General features: G+C 45.0%; 1 protein-coding gene across 1 annotated transcript in view; it reads right to left on the bottom strand.

The window, feature by feature from the left end:
* Window positions 1-4,055: 4,055 nt before the first annotated feature.
* LOC113444953 (maestro heat-like repeat family member 5) overlaps window positions 4,056-24,759 on the bottom strand; it is a 46,975-nt gene continuing 26,271 nt past the window's right edge. The window contains exons 16-26 of the mRNA XM_087923227.1: window positions 18,544-18,715; window positions 17,919-18,100; window positions 16,717-16,854; window positions 15,378-15,492; window positions 13,112-13,255; window positions 11,472-11,648; window positions 8,156-8,305; window positions 6,962-7,087; window positions 4,978-5,080; window positions 4,351-4,416; window positions 4,056-4,231 (exon numbers count right to left, since the gene is read on the bottom strand). Coding sequence (XP_087779353.1) covers window positions 4,056-4,231; window positions 4,351-4,416; window positions 4,978-5,080; window positions 6,962-7,087; window positions 8,156-8,305; window positions 11,472-11,648; window positions 13,112-13,255; window positions 15,378-15,492; window positions 16,717-16,854; window positions 17,919-18,100; window positions 18,544-18,715 — 1,549 coding nt within the window. The remainder of the gene's footprint in view (window positions 4,232-4,350; window positions 4,417-4,977; window positions 5,081-6,961; window positions 7,088-8,155; window positions 8,306-11,471; window positions 11,649-13,111; window positions 13,256-15,377; window positions 15,493-16,716; window positions 16,855-17,918; window positions 18,101-18,543; window positions 18,716-24,759) is intronic.

Below are 24,759 nucleotides of genomic sequence, written 5' to 3'. Positions count from 1 at the left end.
GTTAATCCAAAAGGCATCACGGGATACTCAAAATGCCCGTACCTCGTCCAGAAAGCTGTTTTCCACTCGTCCCCTGCACGAATGTGAACCAGATTGTAGGCCCCATGCAAATCTAACTTCGTAAAGATCTTAGCTTGACAAAGCCACTCAATCAGTTCAGGGATGAGGGGAAGCGGGTCCCAATTCCTCACTGTGATTGCATTCAACTTGCGGTAATCACAACACAAATGTAGATCTCCGATTTCTTTTTCACAAAAAGCACCGGTGCAGCCAATGGGGAGGTAGAAGACCGGATAAACCCTTTCTGGAGGTTCTTGTTAATAAAATCCCGCAACGCGGCCAACTCCGGTTCTGACAGGGAATATATCTGACCCACTGGCAATTTTGCATCGGGCAACAAGTCGATTGGACAGTCATACGCCCAATGCGGAGGCAACTGATCTGCCTCCTTCTCCCCAAACACATCAGTAAAGTCCACCAAATCTGCAGGTAGATCCAGGTCCATGTGCGTAGCCACACTCCCTGCACAGGAGCGCAAGCAATGGTTGGCATACTTCTTATCAAGGAACTGCACAGCTCCAGATGACCAGACAATCTGTGGATCATGGGCCTGTAGCCACTCCAAACCCAGCACCACCGGAAAATGAGGCACTGCGGCAACGAAAAACACGATTTCCTCCACATGCTGCCCAATACGCATGCAAGGGGGGTTGGTTGCAGCAATCACAGGTCCCGAACGAAGGTGCTGACCATCAATCGTCTCCACCATTACTGGTGGGGATACCTGTTGCTGAGGAATGAACCACTGCTTGACAAAATGAGCATCCATGAAGCTGGCTGTGGCCCCTGAGTCGACCAAAGCTGGGATCTCCACCGCTCCCACACCAGGCATGAACACACTTGCTGGCAGCACAAGACGCTTCACCAATAGCGACTGCGGTGGAGATGTCAAAGATGTCAAAGGTGGTGAGGGTGGCAAGGCTGGTGAAGATGGCGGGCCTATGGACTTTACACCCCGACCTGCAGACCCCCGTAGGCCAAGCGATGCTCGTTTCCCGCCACCACAGGGATCGCTGCTGTGGATGTCTTAACAGGACACTTGGCCGCAAAATGGCCTTGATTGCCACAATAGAGGCATAAACCATCACGACAACGTCTATCCTTTTCTACTTGAGTCAGGCAGTGTTGAGGGCAGCCAGCCCCCAACCGCATGGGTTCCTCCAAAGGCACTTCCACCAAGGGCGCCATCTTGCTGGAAACAGATACGGTCTCTGTCCGTCATCGCACCCGTCACTGCTGAAGTCTAGCATCGATACGAAGACACAGATGCATGAGCTCCTGAAGGGTGCGAGGGCATTCAGTGCGCGCCAACTCATTCAGAAGCTCCGACGACAAACCCTCCTGGAACTGGTCTAATAGTGCTGCCTCATTCCATTGGTACATCCTGAGCAACCACCCAAAAACTAGCAATATAATCCATGAGTGAGCCACGTCCCTGCTTCAACTCTCTCAAATGTCTGTTTGCTGTTTGGCTTCGAACAGGGTCCTCAAACATGGCCCGAAACTGATGGCAAAACTCGGTGTAATTGTCCAACACCTGGTTGGGCTGGGTCAGCAGAGGCGTCGCCCAACGTGCTGCAGAGCCTGACAACAAACTAATCAAAAACCCACCTTATCCCGGTCAGTGGGAAAGTCCTCAGGCCGAAGGCTCATGTAAAGCTGGCACTGCCCAAAAAATGCTGGAAATTGGATCAGCGAACCATCAAATTTATCAGGCACTGCCACTGGGCATTTTCAACGTGGCCAGGCAGCTTGCATTTGTGCCACCTGTGCAGTCAAAAGAGCCACTTGCTGAGTTAACTGGGCAATCTCTGCTCTGAGCTGATCCATGGCTACCCCACAAAAAGCAAAAATAAGTAGAAGGGGTGGCTGGAGTCAAAATGTGATGGCCCGTAGTCTCTCAAAATAACCCCAAACCCAAAACATATATTAAAGTCCGGTAAAGCCTTCAACTTAACTTCACTGTTTTATTAGGCACAGTTTAAAGCCACAAAAGTAAATAATGAGGCAAACAGGAAACCAAAACAAACTGCATTGATGAGAGTTCCGAAGCAAGTCGAGATAACTAACTATAAACTCTAGGAAAATAACCGAGAAAAGTCCATGGGAAGAACGCCAGCAAAGATAAGCCTCTTTCAAGATGAACACTAATTGACTCCAGCAATTCTAACTGCGCAGTTGCAAACTTATATACATAGCTCCCACCTGCAAGCCACGAGGAGGATCATGGTAATCTCCTCCTGAGTAGACCTCGCTTTTCCCTGATCATCTCCTCCCTGCATGACCTAGGATGGATAGGGGATGGGCCTGGATCCTCCTCTGACTGCTCAGCTGGCCTCTGCCCTTCCCCAGCCTCCTCCACCACCTCCGGAGCCACACTCCCACTCCCTGTTGGCTGTTCCTCCTCTTCCTCAGAGTCAGTCTCCACCAGGGGCATGACACATACATATAAATATCCCGCGAAAAGAAAAAAAAAACACACACACGCGCACACACAGAGAGATGGACAGACAGAGATAGAGATAGAGATAGATAGAGATAGAGATAGTTATAGATAGAGATAGATATAGTTATAGATAGAGATAGATAGATATAGTTATAGATAGAGATAGAGATAGTTATAGATAGAGATAGAGATAGAGATAGAGATAGAGATAGATATAGTTATAGATAGAGATAGATATAGTTATAGATAGAGATAGAGATAGTTATAGATAGAGATAGAGATAGAGATAGAGATAGTTATAGATAGAGATAGATAGATATAGTTATAGATAGAGATAGAGATATAGTTATAGATAGAGATAGAGATAGAGATAGTTATAGATAGAGATAGATAGAGATAGTTATAGATAGAGATAGAGATAGTTATAGATAGAGATAGATAGATATAGTTATAGATAGAGATAGAGATAGTTATAGTTATAGATAGAGATAGAGATAGAGATAGAGATAGAGATAGTTATAGTTATAGATAGAGATAGTTATAGATAGAGATAGAGGATATAGTTATAGATAGAGATAGAGATATAGTTATAGATAGAGATAGAGATATAGTTATAGATAGAGATAGAGGATATAGTTATAGATAGAGATAGAGATAGTTATAGATAGAGATAGAGGATATAGTTATAGATAGAGATAGAGATAGTTATAGATAGAGATAGATAGATATAGTTATAGATAGAGATAGAGATATAGTTATAGATAGAGATAGAGATAGTTATAGATAGAGATAGATAGAGATAGTTATAGATAGAGATAGAGATAGTTATAGATAGAGATAGATAGATATAGTTATAGATAGAGATAGAGATAGAGATAGTTATAGTTATAGATAGAGATAGAGATAGAGATAGTTATAGTTATAGATAGAGATAGTTATAGATAGAGATAGAGGATATAGTTATAGATAGAGATAGAGATATAGTTATAGATAGAGATAGAGATATAGTTATAGATAGAGATAGAGGATATAGTTATAGATAGAGATAGAGATAGTTATAGATAGAGATAGAGGATATAGTTATAGATAGAGATAGTTATAGATAGAGATAGAGATATAGTTATAGATAGAGATAGATATAGTTATAGATAGAGAGAGATAGTTATAGATAGAGATAGATAGATATAGTTATAGTTATAGATAGAGATAGTTATAGATAGAGATAGAGATAGTTATAGTTATAGATAGAGATAGAGATAGTTATAGATAGAGATAGAGGATATAGTTATAGATAGAGATAGAGATAGCGATAGAGAGAGATAGAGAGATATAGAGATAGAGATAGAGATAGAGATAGAGATAGATATAGTTATAGATAGAGATAGATAGATAGAGATAGAGATAGAGATAGAGATAGAGATATAGAGATAGAGATAGAGATATGGATATAGATATAGATAGATATAGATATACACACTGAAGATGGCATTTAATTTCGTCGTATGAGGTGCAATGACAATAAAGTAAACCATTAAATTCTTTAAATGATTTATTGCGGGGTCTCAGAGGGCTGTATGGAGATGCTTCCAATGACTTTGGCTAGGAGTTGGCTACTAACTAGATCGGGGTTTACTCGGTGGCCACATTGTCGAAACAGTTCTTCTAATGATGCAGCTGCCACCTGAGCCACTGAGGGTTCACAATCGCCTTCCAGATTCCGGAGAGCTGAAACGAATCCAAAAAGAAAATTATTTCCCGGAACGACCTGGAGGACCAACCCTTATCAGCGACAGGGCTTCTGGAGAAAAAGTCACTGCTTCAAGCTAGGGTACTTTTAAACTCACCGAGGTAAACTGCTTCTAGTTGGCTGGAAGGAACCACATCCTGTGTTAAATACGGTGCGCAGCAGGCTAGACACATAAATAGAAAGCGTTGATGGAGTTAGCAGAGATGGCTAAATCGACTGCTTTGATTCTAGTGGTTTTTGAGGGCTGCATGCAATGAAATTTCATTTTAATGTATGCTGATTAGTCTACATTTAAAGGGACAATAAAGTCATTCCAAGTCTCTCTAGGTCTAACTTTTGGGTGTTCCTCAGTGGAGGCTTTTAAGAAGAGATCGGCCAGCCACTTGTCTGGAGTGGTATAGGGGCTCGTGCTTGAAGAGGAGGCTGGACTAGAAGACCTCTTAACAATTTATCCCTTTTTGATTAAATTGGGCCAATGGGGGCTGGGAAGGAGACAGGGAGTGGAAATCATAGCGAGGAAGAAGGCTGCTGAAACTCAAAAAAATTGTAGCGGTTACGGAGAAGCCGCACGGTGTAACAGCAACTTCCAGCCTGGTGCAATAGTCCTTAATTCTGCAGGGTGTGTTTGTGTGTGTGTGTGATAGTGATCAGCGTGCATGGATTTAAGCTGCCTGTCTCTCTTGCTTTTCTATCCCCTTCTTCCAGGTTTTGCATTTGTGCTTACCAATTAGTTGGGCAGCTGCCTCTCGATAAAGAGGCTTTCTGTTCCGCAGGAAATCCAGCATTTGGTCCAACATTTGGGAGATGTTTTGCTTGCATTTATTCATCTGGGGAAAAGAAGGCAAGAAAGAAGCCAATGAACTCTATATAGCTTCCTTTTTTCCACAAAGGGGTCTCTTTCTTGGTCAGGTTTCTAGTCCTCATGCCCTCAATAACAAAGTCTTCAATGACATATTATATTTCATTATATTGTATTGTCTCATACCGTACGCTACTAAACTATAATATTATTATACTATGCTATATTTTATTATACTAAATGGTATTATTTTACTATAATGGAATGTACTATCCTATTCTACAGTACAATGCAATGCAATACAATATAACATTATTACATTATATAGTATATATACAAACACATTTATGTTATTAAAGACAATAATAAATAGGTTGTAGGCCAATCTCTTTCCTCTTCTCATTGGAGAGACCAGGAGGGCCCGCAGGCTGGATCTGAGCATCTCCTGGGTCTCATTTGGTCCTTGGTCCTTATATTTCACACCCCTGGATCAGGGCAGCCTACCTTCCAGCCCGATCTACCCAAGGATAACAGGCAAGAGGGCCAGCCAGACATTGACGGTCTACCCAACGCAAAGATGAAACATGCACGCAGTTTGGGGAGTGGAGTTGAGCCGGCCACGCCCACCCAGTCGGCCATTCCTGAGGTCAACCCCAGCCCTGATGCAGCCTGCAATGGAATTGAGTTTGACACCCCTGCACTAGGAAAGGGAGAGTTCTGGTCTTGCCTCAGTCTTCATAGCCAGCTGGGTGATTTGGGAGTTCTAGTCCCCCCCCTTAGGCATGAAAGCTGGGTGGGTGATTTGGGGCCAATCACCAGGAGATGAAGAGTTCTAGTCCCTCCTTAGTCATCAGAGCCAGCTGGGTGACTTTGGTTGCGGTCCCTCTCTTTCAGTGCAACCCACCTCACAGGGTTGTTGTGAAGGAAATCGGAGGAGAAGAAGTTAAGATAAGATAAATTTATTGTCATTGTACTCAGAACCCTGAGAACAACGAAATAAGGTGCTCTTTCACAACATACAACTGAACAACACCAAAAGACATCTACAAATAACAATGTAAAACAAATTAAAACAAATAACAGTTAAAAAACTGTACAACCAGGATATACCGTATTTCCCCATGTATAAGCCACCCCTTTTTTCCAAAATTTTCAAGCCCAAAAAGTAGGGGGGTGGCATATACAAAGCAGGTACACTTTTTATACGTGAAAAATGCATAAAATAATAAAGTAGGAATAAACTGGTTTTCCAGCAGTATGCTATACTTTTTTGTAAAAATTGTACGTGATGATACGATTACGAGTGCGAGTACGCGATAGAAATGCATACGCTAGGCATCGGCCTGAATGCTTCGTTCCTACTCTCGTTCCGATGCGTAGATTGCTAGCGTCGCCCGCACCGCTTTTGGCGTCATGACCAAAGTTGTAGATCTAGACGTCGAATTTTGTTTCTTTGTAAATTTTCTTTCTTCATAACTTGTTTCTCTAATAAAATATTTTTTTCAAAACTTCACAGTCCAAAAATTGGGGGGGGTGGCTTATACAAAGGGGGTGCTTATACATGGGGAAATACGGTGTATCTGTTAAGACCACCAGATTCATAACTCTGCATTTAACCTGATCACAGCACTTGGGTAAAAGCTATGTTTAAATCGACTTGTCCTGGCTTTCAGCACTCTATATATCGTCTTCCTGATGGTAGGATCTCAAAAAAACGAGTGGCCTGGATGCGAAGGGTCTCTCAAGATCTTTCGTATCTTCCTTCTACATCCCATGTTATACAAAAGTATTAGGGATGTCCACCATCTTGACTTATTTATAAATAAGGGTGGGACAAAAATAAAATTAAATTAAGCGGTTAGCATACAGCCGTCTGGAACAAAACAAGCCAGCTTTGGCTCAAACTTACGATGATGGCGCAGATGTCCTTGTACATGCTATGGGGGCTGCTGTACATCTCATAGTTGAACAAGTCGCTGGGAACCTCCTTCCAGTCCATGAACGTGACGCAGGCACTGAGAGCGTTCCTGGAGACCTGGGCCAAGGGAGGGAAATGGCGTCAGGTAACCCGCTTCTGACTTTGTCCGCGTTCTGCAGAGAAAAAACCCAGCCTTCTCCTTCCTCGGGTGACGGGAAAGCGGAGAAGTTTTCCCGGGATTCAGAGATGGCCGGGCAAAAGGGGCAGGGATGACCACAGCGACTCCGTCCTGAAAGGAGACCCCTCCCAACATCTCCAACGGGGTGATGGACAAGCTAACCAGGTGCCCCACCTCTCTACAGGTAGTCCTCAACTTACACTTACAGCGGAGCTCCAAATGTCTATTATTAAGCGAGACAGTCGTTAAGTGAGTTTTGCCCCATTTTGCTATCTTTCTTCCCGCCATTGTTGAGGGAATCTCCGCAGGGGTTAAGCTAGTGGCAGGGTTGGTAGGGGAATCTGGCTCCCCTGGGATTTTGCTTGTCCGAAGGTCGCAAACGGGGCTCACTGTTTATACATAAGCGCCTACTCAGGGGAATAACTAACAGGCAGAAAACAACACTCCCACCAACACCGAAATGGCCAGCCACTTCTGCATAAACAGAGACCCCCCTCTTTCTTCTAGGACTGCTGATGTTATCTAGTTGGGTCATAAAATGTCTGCAGGAAAATAACCAAGCTCAGAGAGCACCAAGGATCCCACAGTCCTCCTCTTCTCCCTCCTCCTCCTCCTCCTCCTCCTCCTCCTCCTCCTCCTCCTCCTCCTCCTCCTCCTCCTCCTCCTCCTCCTCCTCCTCCTCCTCCTCCTCCTCCTCCACAAACCCCACTCCATGCTACCATTGATAATGTTTCCTAGTTGGGTAAGGAAAGGTCTACAAGAAAAATAACCAAGCTTAGAGAGCACCAAGGTTCCCACAGTCCTCCTCCTCCTCCTCCTCCTCCTCCTCCTCCTCCTCCTCCTCCTCCTCCTCCTCCTCCTCCTCCTCTTCTTCCTCCTCCTCCTCCTCCTCAAACCCCACTCCATGCTACCATTGATGATGTTTCCTAGTTGGGTAAAGAAAGGTCTATAAGAAAAATAACCAAGCTTAGAGACCCTGCACGGTTCTACCCAGCTTTTCAACCCACTTCTTTGGTCCGACTGTCTGAAAGTTGGATCAATAATGGTACGAGGCTCTGCATAATATTTTCTGCCACATTTCTGTCCTGGATCTCCTTCACCCCTTTCAAGAGCATGCCGAAAATAGAGATGGAATTAACCCGCAGCTCGGTGTCTTCCTGCGAAGGAAAAGAAACAGGGTGAGTCCCTCCAATAGCTGAAAACCGATGTAGCTCAGTGCTCAACTGTCGGGTTCTTGGTGTAGTTGGTGGCGGCCATTTTGCAGAAGGACATTTAAGTTTGCAGGAGGAGAACACACAAGTTCAGAGCACACCAAGGACCCAAGAGGTTTTGACTTTCTCCCTCTTGGTATCCTGGCAGTCCCTCAAATCCTGGAACGCTGCTATCATGTCTCCCCCTGGTCCTTCTTTTCTCTAGACAAGCCAAGCCCAAATCCTGCAACCATTTTTATTAGGATTGAGTCTCCAGGCCTTTAATCGTCTTAGTTGCTCTTCTTTGCATTTTTTCCAAAGCCCTAATCGCTTTTTTGTAATGTGGGGACCAAAACTGGATTCAGTATTCCAGGTGTGGCAGTGCTTAAGGTTTTACAAAGTGGTACTAATACCAACGCTGACGCTAACGCTAATATTAATATGTGATTTTGATTTGTTGCCTGTTTATACAATCAAGGAATATATTGGCTTTTTTGGCTGCTGCCACACTGGGCTGGCTCACGTTTGAGGGATCGTCCACTAGGATTCCAGGGTCCCTCTCCCAGTTACTGGTTTTGAGCCCTACCTAGGTTAAAACTTTGCCCTTCTCCACGTGAAATTTCATGATGTTGGAGAGGGCCCATTGTCCAAGTCTGTCAAGATCTCTTTGGATCCTGAGCTCGTCTTCTGGGGTTATTCCTGCCAGTTTAATGTCATTTATCAGTTGTCATTTGTCACAACTACTAAGTCATGGAATCAATTATTAACCAATCTATCATCCTCCACTTAGAGAAAAACAACCTACTCTCCAACAAACAATTTGGTTTCAGGAAAAAGCTATCCTGCAATCTGCAACTCTTACACTGTAAAAACATATGGACTGCACAACTCGATCAGGGCAAAGCAATAGAGGCAATCTACATAGACTTCTATAAAGCCTTTGATTCAGTGGTACACGACAAACTACTCCTAAAACTAAAATCTTATGGTATCTCTGGACACCTGCATAACTGGATAGAAGCATTCCTGTCAAACAGACAATAAATGGTCAAAATTGGGAGTGTCCCATCAAATTCTGTACCTGTCAATAGTGGTGTCCCCCAAGGCAGTGTTCTAGGACCAACTCTCTTCATACTCTACAGAAATGACCTCTGTGATCACATTAAGAGCAAGTGCATTCTCTTCGCTGATGATGTAAAGCTATTCAACACCACAGACAATACTGCTACCCTTCAAAAAGACCTCGACTATGTATCAGAATGGTCAAACAAATGGCAACTTCAAATCTCAACAAATAAATCCTCTGTCTTACATATTGGCAGAAAAAAAATCAGAAAATAAAATACAAGCTGAATAGTCAAGACCTTGTTGATGATCCAAACTCTGTCAAGCATCTTGAAGTACTCATTTCTAATGATCTAAGTGCAAGAGCCCACTATAACTACATAGCCAAAAAGGCATTAAGACTTGTTATCCTACGTAGGATAATGTGAAACCTACATAGCTTTTTCTCTGGTAATATCACACTACTAACTAGAGCATACAAAACATTTGCTAGACCAATACTCGAAGTACACATCTAGACTGGGTGAAACCAGGCTCAATAGCAGTAACTGTGAGAGGGATCTTGGAGTCTTAGTGGACAACCAGCTAAATAGGAGCCAGCAGTGAGCGTGCAGCAGCAGCCAAAAAAGCTAATGCAATCCTAAGTTGCATTACCAGAGGGATACAGTCAAGATCAAGGAAAGTACTAATACCACTCTACAAAGCCTTAGTAAGACCACACCTAGAGTACTGCATCTAGTTTTGGTCACCACATTATAAAAAAGATGCTGGGACTCTAGAAAAAAGTACAGAGAAGAGCAACCAGGATGATTAGGGGACTGGAGGCTAAAACGTACGAGGAACGGTGGCAGGAACTGGGCCTGGCTAGTCTAGGGAAGAGAAGGACCATGGGAGATAGGATAGCAGTCTTCCAATATTTGAGGGGCTGCCACAGAGAGGAGGAGGGGGTCAAGCTATTTTCTAAAGCGCCTGTAGGCCAGACAAGGAATAATGGAATGGAAACTGAACAAGGAGAGATTTAACCTGGAAACAAGGAGAAACTTTCTGACAGTGAGAACAATCAACCAATGGAACAGAAGTTGCCTTCAGAAGTTGTGGGAGCGCCATCAGTTGAGACTTTCAAGAAGAGATGGGACTGCCATTTGTCAGAAATGGTGTAGGGTCTCCCATTTGGGCAGAGGGGTTGGACTAGATGACCTACAAGGTCTGTTCTGTATCTGAATACAGCTCATCAGTCTGGAACCCACATTACGTATCTGATATTAACACAGTTGAGAAAGTCCAGAAATATTTCACAAGAAGAGTTCTCCACTCCTCTACTCGTTGCAGAATACCTTATGCCACCAGACTCGAAATTCTAGACCTAGAAAAACTAGAACTACGCCGCCTTCAGTCTGATCTAAGTACAGTATATAAAATCATACATTGCAATGTCCTACCTGTCAATGAACAACTTCAGCTTCAACCATAACAATATAAGAGCAAACAATAGATACAAGCTCAAGGTTAACCGCACCAAACTTGATTGCAGGAAATACGACTTCAGCAACAGAGTGGTCAATGTCTGGAATCCTCTATCTGACTCGGTGGTTTCTTCCCCAAACCCCCAAAACTTTAACCTTAGACTGTCTACTGTTGACCTCACCCCTTTCCTAAGAGGTCTGTAGGGGGCGTGCATAAGCGCACCAACGTGCCTACCATCCCTGTCCTATTGTTTCTTTTATTTTTCTTATAGGTATCCATGTATTCATAACTATGTTTTTACTTATACCTATTATCTTGTAAACAATTGTCAAAAATGAATAAATATATATATACATATACATATACACACACACACACACACACACACACACACACACATATATATATACCTCTCCAGCTGTCTCTAGAAGGGCTCAAGGATCACCTGCAAGCCTACACACTGTTTTATATCACCATAACACCGCTCTGGCTGAACTATTTCTAAGCATTTTCGATCAAGTTAGACTTCTGCAGGTGGTCCCCAGGCCATCTTGATGGGAGAACAAGAGCGAAAGAGAGAGGATAGTTGATTTGTCTGACTTACATTAGAAAAATACTTCACTAGGTGTGGGATCAGAGAGATGGCCTGGTATCCATATGTTTCCACATCCAGGTGTCGGAAGACAAATTGAAGCGTCCTCAGAGCTTCATTGGCTAAGCTCTTATCCGGATGGCTGGCACAGTTGACGAGAGGTGGTAGAAGCGGCTGCAAAATCCTGTTCTGGATGAAGCAGGGAGAGAAACGAGCATTTAAACAGGGTCCCTGGAATTTTCTAAGGCTAGCAGAGGTCATGACAAACACAAAGAAGCAGAGGTGGTCTTCAGCAGGTTCTGACCATTTCCGGAGAACCGGAAGCGGAAATTTTGAGTAGCTCAGAGAACTGGAAAATACCACCTCTGATTGGCCTTGCTGTCATCTCTCCTCTGACTCCCGAGTCCCAGCTGATCGGCTGGTTCTTCTTTGGTTGCCCTGAACAGGAGAATGGAGCTGGAAAGCAGGTTAGTGGGGTGGGGAGGGAAGGGGGATTTTGCAATATCCTTCCCCTGCCACGTCCACCGAGCCACACCCACAGAACTGGTAGTAAAAAAATTTGAATCCCACCACTACATAGAAGCCCACAGAACATAGAATCACAGGGTTTGGAGGAACTAGATGATGTTCTAGTCCAACCTGCTGCTGGTCAAGCAGGAGATCCTATATTACTCTGGACAAACGGCTGTCTAGTCTCTTCTTGAAAATCTCCCACGTTGTATCACCCACAACTTCTGGAGGAAGTCGTTCCAATGATTAATCATTCCCAGTGTCAGGAAATTTCTCCTTAGATCGGGGTCGTATTATGCCCCTGGTGGAGACTGACTCCGAGGGAGAGGAGGAACAGCCGACAGGGTAGTAGGAGTGTGGCTCCGGAGGTTGTGGAGGAGGCTGGGGAAGGGCAGAGGCCGACTGGGCAGTCAGAGGAGGACCCAGGCCCATCCCCTATCCATCCTAGGGCACACAGGGAGGAGAGAATAAGGGAGAAACGTGAATGGCTGGTCTACGGGGGAGGAAAGGGCCCTGATCCCCTTCATGGGCTGCAGGTGTGACAACTGAATAAGAGTTTGGACCTGCATACTGGCAAAAGCTGTTTTATTTTGGTCTGAAGTTATGTTGGTTGGCGTCTTTCCAACAGACTGTGCCTTGTTATCTCCTTGAATTTGGTAAATACTTCTCCTGTTCCGTTGTGGAAATGTCATCGCTGTAGTTTGTTTGGGTTTTTTTTTTTTATTTCACCTCTATCTGCTCATTAAGTTCGGGCCGTTTTGCTTTCTTTTGAAGACTATTTTTGAGTACGTTTTATCTCTAACTGAATATTATTGAACAGTGGGGCCAAGTTGGAGGCGTTAAAGGACATTTATTTACGTTTTGGATTTTGTGACCTTTGTGTTAACACTCCGGGTCATCACAGGTTGGTTCTCTCCTTGGTTCGTTCTCATCCCTTGCTTCTCGTCCTGCTTTCTGACGTTCTCCAAGAGGATCCGTCCTCAAGTGGATCCTTCAGATCTTGCAGGGTTGTCCCTTCCTTTTTCTGGCGGTTGTCTCCTTCTCCTTCTTCTATCCCTCCCAGCCTTGTGGACTTCCCAGAGAGTGAGGTCACACCTGCTACTCCCTGGAAAATCAGTCGCTTCCCGCGCCTCCTCTCTTACCTCCAAGGGGTGCTGAAGTAGGTACCCCAGTCCACGAACACTAAATATTTGTAGGAGAAGATACGATTGGCTCATCCATTTGTGAAGAACATCCAGAATGTCCTGCATCATAAAATGGTGTCCGATCTCCTGGTGGTACAGCAGCTGAGGAAGAAGAGCCGAGATACTGAGCATCAGCAAAGCAAAGGAAGGGACATTTCTTGAAAGCCTCTACTAGGAGATGACACCGTCAGCCATTAAGAGGAAGGAAGTAGAAAATGGTTCTCGTTTAGTGACCATTGAAAGTTGCAGCAGCACTGACAAAAGGGACACGCCCATTTTTCAGACTTATGAGCATTGTACCATCCACACCGTCATGCGACCAAAATTTGGGTACTTGCAGGTTAATATTTATGACAGTCACAAGGTCCCAGTGTCACAGGATCCCCTTTTGTGGTTTTCTGATGAGCAACGTGTCTCTCCCTCCCTTCCTCCCTCCCTCCCGCTCCTTCCTTCCTCCCTCTCTCTTCCTTCCCTCTGATCCTCCTTCTCCTTCCTTCCTTCCTTCTTTCCTTCCTTCCTTCCTTCTTTCTTTCCTTCCTCCCACTCTTCCTTCCCTCTGAACCTTCCCTCTCCTTCCTTCCTTCCTTCCTTCCTTCCTTCCTTCCTTCCTTCCTTCCTTCCTTTCCTCCCTCCCTCTCTTCCTTCCCTCGGACCCTTTCCTCTCCCTCCTTCCTTCCTTCCTTCCTTCCTTCCTTCCTTCCTTCCTTCCTTCCTTCCTTCCTTCCTTTCCTCCTCCTCTCTTCCTTCCCTCTGACCCTTTCCTCTCCTTCCTTCCTTCCTTCCTTCCTTCCTTCCTTCCTTCCTTCCTTCCTCCCTCCCTCCCTCCCTTCCTTGCATCCTTTCCTCTCCTTCCTTCCTCCCTCTCTCTTCCTTCCCTCTGATCCTTCCTTCCTTCCTTCCTTCCTTCCTTCCTTCCTTCCTTCCTTCCTTCCTTCCTTCCTTCCTTCCTTCCTTCCTTCCTTTCCTCCCTCCCTCTCTTCCTTCCCTGATTCTTTCCTCTCCTTCCTTCCTCCCTCCCTCCCTCTCTTCCTTCCCTCTGATCCTTCCCTCTCCCTCCTTCCTTCCTCCCTCTCTCTTCCTTCCCTCTAATCCTTCCCTCTCCTTCCTTCCTTCCTCCCTCTCTCCCCCTTTGTTCCCTTCCTTCCCCCTTCCTCCCCCTCCCCTGCTTTCATCTCTCCTTCCTTTCCTCCCTCCCTCCCTCCCTCCCTCCCACAACGTCTGGAGGCAAGCCATTCCACCAATTAACAGAATAACAGGAGACCTTGGAGGTCTTCTAGCCCAACCCCCGGCTCAAGCAAGAGACCCGCTACCCGGGGGTGGGATTCAGCCGGTTTCGGACCAGTTTGAGAGAACCGGATGTTAAATTGACCTCTAATTCGCCAAACCAGTACTTGAACCGATTGGCTGGCCCCGCCTTGCCCCTGCCCTCCCTTTTGGATGCGGGTAAGTGCAGGGTCCACGTGGAGGCTCGGGGACGGGGGAAAATGGACCAAACCAGAAGTTCTGGAAACGGGCCTGTTTCCGGCTTCCGGAGGGCCTCCGGACTCTGGGGGAGGCTGTTTTCGCCCTCCCCGAGGCGCAAGGGAAGCCTCCGGACTCTGGGGGAGGCTGTTTCGCCCTCCCCGAGGCGCAAGGGAAGCCTCCGGACTCTGGGGGAGGCTGTTTTCGCCCTCCCCGAGGCGCAAGGGAAGCCTCCGGACTCTGGGGGAGGCTGTTTTCGCCCTCCCCGAGGCGCAGGGAAGCCTCCGGACTCTGGGGAGGCTGTTTTCGCCCTCCCGAGCGCAAGGGAAGCCTCCGGACTCTGGGGAGGCTGTTTTCGCCTCCCGGCGCAAGGAAGCCTCCGGACTCTGGGGAGGCTGTTTCGCCCTCCCGAGGTGCAAGGAAGCCTCCGGACTCTGCGGGAGGCTGTTTTCGCCCTCCCCGAGGTGCAAGGGAAGCCTCTGGACTCTGGGGAAGGCAAAAGAAGCCCCTCCCAGGAGTTCTAGTCGGCCACGCCCACCATGGCCACACCCACCCAGCAACCAGGAAGTCAACCGGTTCCCGGGATTTTGGACTCCCACCCCTGCCTCTCCTATTCCAGACAAGCGGCTGCCCGGCTTCTCCTTCGAGGCCTCCACGGATGGAGCCCCCACAACTTCTAGTTTCTAGCCAGAAAGTTCTTGTGGACCCAGGGCAGCTTTCCTCGACCTCCAGGATGTTGGGGTGCATCCCGATGTCTTCTCACCTCTGAGAAGAAAACCATCCCGATGGTCTTCTCCCTTATGTCGGGGTGGCGCAGGTATATGTTGGCCTGTCTAAACATCGCCTTGAGTTCCACTTTAGAGAATGAGAACAAGTTCCTGAAAGATCAGAGGTGGGAAGGTCAGAACAGCCAAGCTACGGATACCGTGATCTGAACAAAGAGATGGAATGAAATACTCCGTCTACAGAATTCCTCCCCCTGCCTCTCTTTCTCTCTCTCCCCTTCCCTCCCTCTCCTCCCCTCTATCTCACCTTCCCTCCCTCACGCTTTTACCCTCTCTCCCTTTATCTCTCCCTCTCCGTCTTCTTTTCCTCTCCCTCCCTCTCTCTCTATCTCTCTACCCTTCCCTCCCTGTCCTCCCCTCTATCTCACCTTCCCTTTCTCTCTTTCCCACTCTGTTTCCCTCCCTCCCTGGGTTTCTCTCCCTCCCTCCCTCCCCCCCTCTCTTTTTCTCTCTTTCTGTCCCTCCCTCTCCCCCCTTCTGTTCCTCTCCTTCCCTCTCTCACCCACCCTCTTTCTTTCTATCCCTCTCCTCCCTCTCCTCCTCACTATCTCACCTTACCTCTCTCTTTCTGTCCCCCTCTGTTTCCCTCCCTGCCTTTCTTACTCTCTCCCCCTTTATCTTTCCCCTTCCTTTCCTCTTCCTCCCTCCCTCCCTCCCTGTTCCCATTTCTCTCTCCCTCTCCCCTTCCCTCCTCTCTTCTCTCTCTCACCCCCGTCCCTTTCTTTCTCTCTCCCTTTCTGCCTCTCCTCTTCCCTCCCTCTTCCCTCCCTCTCCCTTTCACCCTCCCTCTGCCTCTCTTTCTCTCTCTGCCTCTTCTTCCTCTACCTCTTCTTCTTCCTCTCCCTTCTTCCTCTCCCTTCTTCTTCCTCTCCCTCTTCTCCCTCTCCCCCTCCCTCTCCCCTCTCTCTCTGCCTCTCCCCCTCCTTCCCTCTTCCTCCCTCTCCCTCTCTTTCTCTCTCTCTCTTTCTCTCTGCCTCTCCCCTTCCCTCACTCTTCCTCCTCTCCCTTTCACCCTCCCTCTGCCTCTCTTTCTCTGCCTCTTCTTCCTCTCCCTCTTCTTCTTCTTCCTCTCCCTTCCTCTCCCTCTCCCTCTTCTCCCTCTCCCCCCCCTCTCCCCTTCCCTCCCTCTCCCTCTCCCCTTCCCTCCCTCTTCCTCTCTCTCTCTCTCTCTCTGCCTCTCCCCTTCCCTCACTCTTACTCCTCTCCCTTTCATTCTCCCTCCGCCTCTCTTTCCCTCTCTCTTTGTCCTCTTCCCTCCCCGCTCTCTCTCAACCACGGCAACTTGTAGCCGAGCTCTTTTGACTTTTAACTTCTTACCGGACCAGGTGGAAAATAGCTTCAAAAACACTGTCTGGGGTAAGTAGCATTTCCCAGCATCCCAGCGTCCCCAAAGTGTTGTACTCCTCCGTGTATCCAGCACGCATAATCAAGTTCTGGATCGCTTGCACGGCAGTGCTAAACAAACGAAGGAACAAGAGTCAGTGCCAATCATTCAGACAATCTCTTCGCCCCCAGCAAAGCCCAGGCTTCCCCCGGATGCCAATCTGTCCCCTGATAGCCACGATTGAACCAAGCCATGATGGTTGGCAGTGTCTATGGACCAACCAGGGGTGGATTGTGCCTGAACTTGATTACTATGACTTACAGCAGTTGGTTTAGTGACCATACAAAGTCACAACACCCCAGAAAAATGTGACCTATGACCGTTTTTCACCCCTTACGACCGTTGTAGCATCCCTATGGCCATGTGATCGGAATTCAGACAATCGACAACTGGCTCATATTTATGACGGTTCGTGAGTCACGCTTTATGAGTCACACCGTCCCCTTTTGCAACCTTCTGACAAGCCAAGTCGCTGGGGAAGCCAGATTCATTTAACAACCATGGGACTAGCTTAACCAGCACAATTGTGGCGAAAGATCAAGGGAGGTACGAATACCACTCTGTAAAGCCTTAGTAAGACCACACCTAGAGTCCTGCATCCAGTTTTGTTCACCACATTATAAAAAAGATGTTGAGACTCTAGAAAAAATACAGAGAAGAGCAACCAGGATGATGAGGGGATTGGAGGCTCAAACATACAACACACAGTTGCAGGAACTGGGCCTGGCTAGTCTAGGGAAGAGAAGGACCAGGGGAGACAAGATAGCAGACTTCTAATATTTGAGGGCTGCCACAGGGAGGAGGAAGGGGGTCAAGCTATTCTCTATAGCACCCGAAGGCCAGACAAGGAATAATGGATGGAAACTGAACAAGGAGAGATTCAACCTGGAAATAAGGAGGAATTTTCTGACAGGGAGGACAATCCACCCATGGAACAGAAGTTGCCTTCAGAAGTTGTGGGAACTTCATCCCTGGAAGCTTTCAAGAAGAGATTGGACTGCCATCTGTCAGAAATGGTGTAGGGTCTCCTGCTTGGGCAGGGGGTTGGACTAAATGACCTACAAGGTCCCTTCCAACTTTGATGAACTGTTATCTGTTATTCAAGTATCCCAATTGGGCCGTGGAGATTCCTTACCCCAAGAAGTTGATTGGTTGGGAATTATCCATTATTTGGCTTGATCGTCTTGACCCTCGTTTGCCGGCACCAAGGAGAAAATATATCTGCGTCACCAGCGCAATGAGCAGCTGAGGGAATTTGTTCTGGATAGCATCCGTTGCATCAGGTAACGAGAGGATGAAGGACAGGGCATTGGTGGCCTAGAAACGGGATGAAAGGAGAGTCACCTGGGGCTCACCAGGTAATTTAGATTCATCATCCCTTGAGGGGTGGAGTCTGAGCAACTGAAAGGAGTTGGATGTTTCCTGGCCAGATGCCCTTCCTGTCACCAATGCAGAGTCTTGTTCAGCAGATACATTACCGCGGTGCCCAGAGAGAAAAGTATCTGCCTCTCTTTAGGATCCAACACACAGCCTCCTGACTGTGGGGGGAACCGGATTACTTAGCTTACGGAGTCCAAAAGCGGAATTCCTTTGATGTGGGCCCACCAGGAGAAAACTTTGCTCCAATTTCAGCCCCCACCTCTTTGCCCACTCCCTCCCTCCAACCTGATCTTAATAGGGAGGCCCCTGAGGGGTGACTCTTTTCTTCAGCCCCTTCCCCTTTCCCTCAGGACTGCTCCACAGCTAGATAAAATGAAAACAGAGCCGCTGGTCGATGGCTTACCGCGAATGGGCATGATGGATTTGCTATTTCTCCTTCCGGTCATTTCTGTGGTGGGTTCTTCATCCTGGAGCCTTTTGAGGAGGGGTTTCATGACCCTCAGGTTGGCGTATGGATCTGCCACCAGAGCCCTCCATAGCTCTCTTGCGGGCCTGTGGAGGCGGAAAAATAGATTGGGGGAAAAATCAGCCTCTTTCCCCATTTTGGAAAAGTCTAGATATATTAACTGCCCCCACAATGGAAGAAAGAATTAGAAAACCGATGGTATGTATGTATGTATGTATATATATATATATATATATATATATATATATATATATATATATATATATATATATTTCATATTCTGAGGTTCTCATGGATTTTGTATGTGGATCTTTGGTTGTTGGGTTTTCTCACAGTAAGATTGAGTATCTAGGCAGCGTTTGATGAAGTCTCATTCATCATCTTCAGGCTTCTGTCTCCGGCTCTGTGCTTCTCAGAGTGATGTGCTGAGTGATGTGCTCTGAGAAGCACAGAGCCGGAGACAGAAGCCTGAAGATGATGAATGAGACTTCATCGAACGCTGCCTGATACTCGAATCTTACGCGAGAAACTAACAACCAAAGATCCATATATATATATATATATATACACACATTTTCTTAAGTTTTCATGGTACTTACATGTATGGCATTCGGCTTTGTTCGGGTATTTTCCCACGTCATTGTAGTTGTGCTTTTAAAGTTGTAGCAATGTTTGGCAGAATCTCATCTGCCATCATCAGGCTTCTGTATATACTGTGGTGGTATATACTTACAGAAGCCTGATGATGGCAGATGAGATTCTGCTGAAACGTCGCTACTACTTTAAAAGCACAACTACAATGGCGTGGAAAATACCCGAACAACTGAATGCCATATGTAAGTACCACAAAAAAAAATAAATAAATATATATATATATATATATATATATATATATATATATATATATATATATATATATGGCATTCAGCTTCGTTCGGGTATTTTCCCACGTCATTGTAGTTGCTACTGCCATCAGAGACAAGAAGCGTATTCTTAAGATAGTCAAGAATGCCAGCAAGGACCGTGATGTTGATGCTATTATACATCTTGGTACAAATGATCTGTCCCAGAAGGATGTACTTTCTGTTCAGAAAGACTTCCAGAGCTTGGGGTATGAACTTAGTAATATGGGCTGCAGGCTTATCTTTTCAGAGGTTCTACCAGTACACAAGGAACAAAAAGGGAAAGGACAGCGTGTAGCAGAGTTTAATTTGTGGCTAAAGGAGTGGTGTAAAAGGGAAGGCTTTGGTTTTATTAGTCATGATGTCTGCAGCTGGTCCAATGAAAATCTGTACAAAAGAGATGGTTTGCATCCATGAAAGAAAGGGACTGAGTTACTTGGCATTAAATTCACAGATTTCCTGGATAAACGTTTAAACTGAACAGCGGGGACAGAGAATTAATGGATTCAGAACATCTCTGTCCCCAGCAACCTAAAACTAATAAGTGCATGCCAGTGCATGCAAAATAGATGTTTGTGCAGGTAAGATTATCATCCTTGATGCCAACCAAAACCAAGCATTTAATAGTGAGTGCCATACCATGTGCACTAATCAAACAGGTGGCAAGAAAGTAGGGGCAGGCAGGCACAACACAGGTTATGTAGACAGTAAACACAGTGTCAGACGTATAGATCTCAAGTGCCTATATACAAATGCACAAAGTCTGGGGAGCAAACAGGGTGAACTCAAACTACGAATACATGAAGGTAAATATGATATAGTTAGAATAACAGAAATTTGGTGGGATGAAACCCATGACTGGAACATACTGGTAGAAGGATACAAACTATTCAAAAAAAAAAAAGAACTAGACCCCATAAAAGAGGAGGTGGAGTTGCACTGTATGTAAAGGACCACTATATTGCTACAGAAATGCATGAAACCAAAGATGAATTCAATTTAATTGAACAGTGTGATTAATGATTAGTGTAATTAATTGATTAGCGATTAGTGTAATTAATTGATTAGGCTGATTGTTGCTTAGGAAAATTATTTGACTAGAGAGATTACTGCAATTGATTGATTGGTGTGATATTGGCTATATTGATTACCCAAAATTGTTCCATTAATTAATTTAATCAACGTACCATTACATTAACAAACCTACCATGCCAAGAAAAAAAATCCAATGCCAAACCACAACCTAAAGAGAAATTAATCCCCATCAATGAACCACAAGACTCCTGCACATGCCTTAAATGCTACAAAACTCTAAAGGATAATGAAAACTCCATCAAATATTCTCTATGTAACAAATACGCTCATCATGACTGCTTGGGATTACCCGAGCAAATGATTCAATGCCTAGAATCATCCAATGAGTTTCCATATCTCTGCAAATCATGCAGACCCAAACTGGATCTGTTGGAAAGAGTTGATACCATAGAAACACAAATAACATCCCTTGACACCGTAGTAGCATCCCTGGATGCCTTAAAAGAAAGATTATCCAACCTTGAAAAAAAAAGACACAACGCAAAAACCTGAACATCCAATAGCTACAAACCACATCTCTACCCAACAACCACAACCCAATCCACAACCCAATCCACAACAAAACATAAGCCAGACAAATAATGATATCCCAATCCTCGTCAGAGAAGCTGTTGAGCGTGAACGGAAACGTCCAAACGCCATCTTATTTGTGTCTAGAGGACATCAATGATAATGATGACATCACAACTGTCTGAAACATCATCAGTGATTATCAAGTATCAGCCATCTCCCCGGATGAAATACTTGACATTTCCCGCATTGGCCGAGAGCTCAAAAACAGAGACGGCTCTGTGGCCCCACGCTTCTGCAGGGTCATTTGCAAAAATGAATCAAGCAAACGTAAATTCATTTACACTATAAATTCACTCGCCAAAACCAACACCAACCATAAGAACCTCCGTTGTCGCCCTGACCTAACCGTACAGCAACGTGCCCGCTCCCGTGTACTCCGCGCTGAACTCAAAAAATGTCTAGACAATGGAGAGAAGGACGTGTACTGTCAGCCTTCAAGATTTTCTCCCTTTGCTTTGCATCTTTCGACTGTCATAAGTAACGGGGGAGGAGGGGGCAATGGTTATGGGAAGTGAGCTGGAGGTGTTACAAACCAGAACTGTATAAGCTGGGGGGGGGGGTACATTCTTGGTTAGGTTTCTATCCTATGCTATGTGCAGCTACAACCCTTTATCAACCTACGTCAAGGTCAACGGACAGAAGCCTCATCAGCACCTGGAGATGCCCACATGATGATATACACAACTTTTAATTGGATGAGCCAATTGAACTATTGGGGCTGGGAACGTTGCCATCACTTTGTATATGTGATTTTACGCGCCCATTTTCTCAGATTCAGAATTCTTTTGTTGCTACCACTTGATTTCCAGTAAACGATATCTTTTCTCTGATTAAAAGGGTCTAAGTATTTCTTTCTTGGATTTTGAATGGAGCACCAGCTGACATGTACATTGACTACCATGCTGACTGTATCAAAAGGAAGTCACACAACCCACAACTCAGCTTTAACCTTCAACCACAACCATCCCTCAACCAATCCACCATCACCCAAGGCTAGGCACGCACGCCCCTAACTACTTCAATTCCAACTACTGCTGGCCTTAAATGCAAGCTACTCAATGCAAGAAGCCTTGCGAATAATTTCTGAATTTCTCCTCTTACTAAATATGGCTAAATTCGACATCATATTTGTGTGTGAAACATGGCTCAACGCATCTCTCCCTGACTCCATGACCTCAGTAAGAGACTATCATGTCTACTGATCTGATCATGAAATCCATAGAGGACGTGGTGTTGCTATCGTCTATAAAAAGTCCTTACATCTAAAAAACATCCAAGTTACCCAGGAGCTTGCTCTTCCTGAGACCATCATCTGTGAACTATCCTTAAATATCACATTTTGATTCTTACTATGTTACAGAGCACCTGATTATGACATCGAACATGTAAACAAGCTAAATACACTACTAACATGGGCAGCATCCTGCCCACACACTTTTATCTTTCTTGGTGACTTCAATCTACCTCATATTGATTGGACCCTGAATGAAGGTACAACTGAACCCATACATGCAACCTTCTACAATGCTGTTACAAATCTGGGACTGGAACAACTAGTAACAAACAACACTAGACTAAACAACTGCCTCGATCTCATCTTCTGGGGGATTCTTGGGGATTACCCAATTATAACTTCAAAAAAGGCAACTATGATCTTATAATCAACGATCTCTCATCCCTTGATTGGCAATCTCTATTCACTGGATGCAATACTGTTGAAGACCATTACAACATATTTTTACTTGAAGTCAAAAGAGTCATCAAACTATATGTACCAATAACAACTCCCCTCCCGCCAAAAAAAAAAGATTACCCATAACAATAAGGAAACTTCAATCCAAAAAGAGATCACTTTGGCGGAAAAACAAATCTGGTTACGTTGCCAATTTCAAAAGCCGATACAAAAATTTATGCCACCAGATAAAGACTGAATGCACCAATTATCACATTAAACAAGAGGAAAACCTTCTATGCACCAATTCCACCTGCGCTTTTTACAATTTTGTAAACAACAAACTAAAAGACTCAAGGTCCATCCCACCCCTGATAGGACCTAATGGTAAAGACTGCAACAACGACACCATTAAAGCCAACATCTTTAACACATTCTTTGGCTCAGTATTTGTAAACAGCAATGGATCATGCCCAGGATTTCCTAGCCGAACCACAGACAACTACAATGATCTAATACATATCGATTTTACAGAAGACAATGTTGAAAAAGCACTACACAATCTAAAACCATCTCTATCTATTGGACCGGACGGAATATGTGCCTACTTCTTTAAAAAACTATCCACTGCCATAGCCGAACCTCTAAGCATAATCTTTGAAAAATCTTTCAGGACCAGCTCCTTGCCAAAACTATGGTCACAAGCCACGGTCATCCCCATCTTCAAAAAGGGAGACCCCAGCCTAGTTGAAAATTACAGACCAATCTCCTTATGCTGCGTCACCTGTAAAGTCATGGAATTAATTATTAACCAATCCATTATCCTCGACTTAGAGACAAACAACCTACTCTCCAATAAACAATTTGGTTTCAGGAAAAAACTATCCTGTAAACTGCAACTCTTAAACTGCAAAAACATATGGACTGCACAACTCGATCAGGGCAAAGCAATAGACGCAATCTACATAGACTTCTGTAAAGCCTTTGATTCAGTGGTACATGACAAACTACTCCTAAAACTAAAATCTTCCGGTATCTCTGGACAACTACATAACTGGATAGAAGCATTCCTGTCAAACAGACAACAAATGGTCAAAATTGGGAGCGTCCTATCAAATTCGGTACCTGTCAATAGTGGTGTCCCCCAAGGCAGTGTTCTAGGACCAACTCTCTTCATACTCTACATAAATGACCTCTGTGATCATATTAAGAGCAACTGCGTTCTTTTCGCTGATGATGTAAAGCTGTTCAATGCCACAGACAATACTGCTACCTTTCAAAAAGATCTTGACTATGTATCAGAATGGTCAAACAAATGGCAACTTCAAATCTCAACAAATGAATGCTCTGTCTTACATATTGGCAATAAAATACAGGTTGAATAGTCAAGACCTTGTTGATGATCCAAACTCTGTAAAGGACCTTGGAGTACTCATCTCTAAAGACCTAAGTGCTAGAGCCCACTGTAACTACATAGCCAAAAAGGCATTAAGAGTTGTTATCCGACGTAGGATAACGTGAAACCTACATAGCTTTTTCTCTGGTAATATCACACTACTAACTAGAGCATACAAAACATTTGCTAGACCAATACTCGAATACAGCTCATCAGTCTGGAATCTACATTACGTATCTGATATTAACACAGTTGAGAATGTCCAGAAATATTTCACAAGAAGAGTTCTCCACTCCTCTACTCGTTGAAGAATATCTTATGCCACCAGACTTGAAATTCTAGACCTAGAAAACCTACAACTATGCCATCTTCAGTCTGATCTAAGTATGGTATATAAAATCATAGATTGCAATGTCCTACCTGTCAATGAATACTTCAGCTTCAACCATAACAACACAAGAGCACACAATAGATACAAACTCAAGGTTAATC

Source organism: Pseudonaja textilis, chromosome 2, assembly GCF_049901715.1.
Source record: "Pseudonaja textilis isolate UNSWEBS1 chromosome 2, rPseTex1.2, whole genome shotgun sequence".
NCBI classification, from domain to species: Eukaryota; Metazoa; Chordata; class Lepidosauria; order Squamata; family Elapidae; genus Pseudonaja; species Pseudonaja textilis.
The sequence above is the reverse complement of the archived record's forward strand: the minus strand, read 5'-3'. Positions and strand labels throughout refer to the sequence as shown.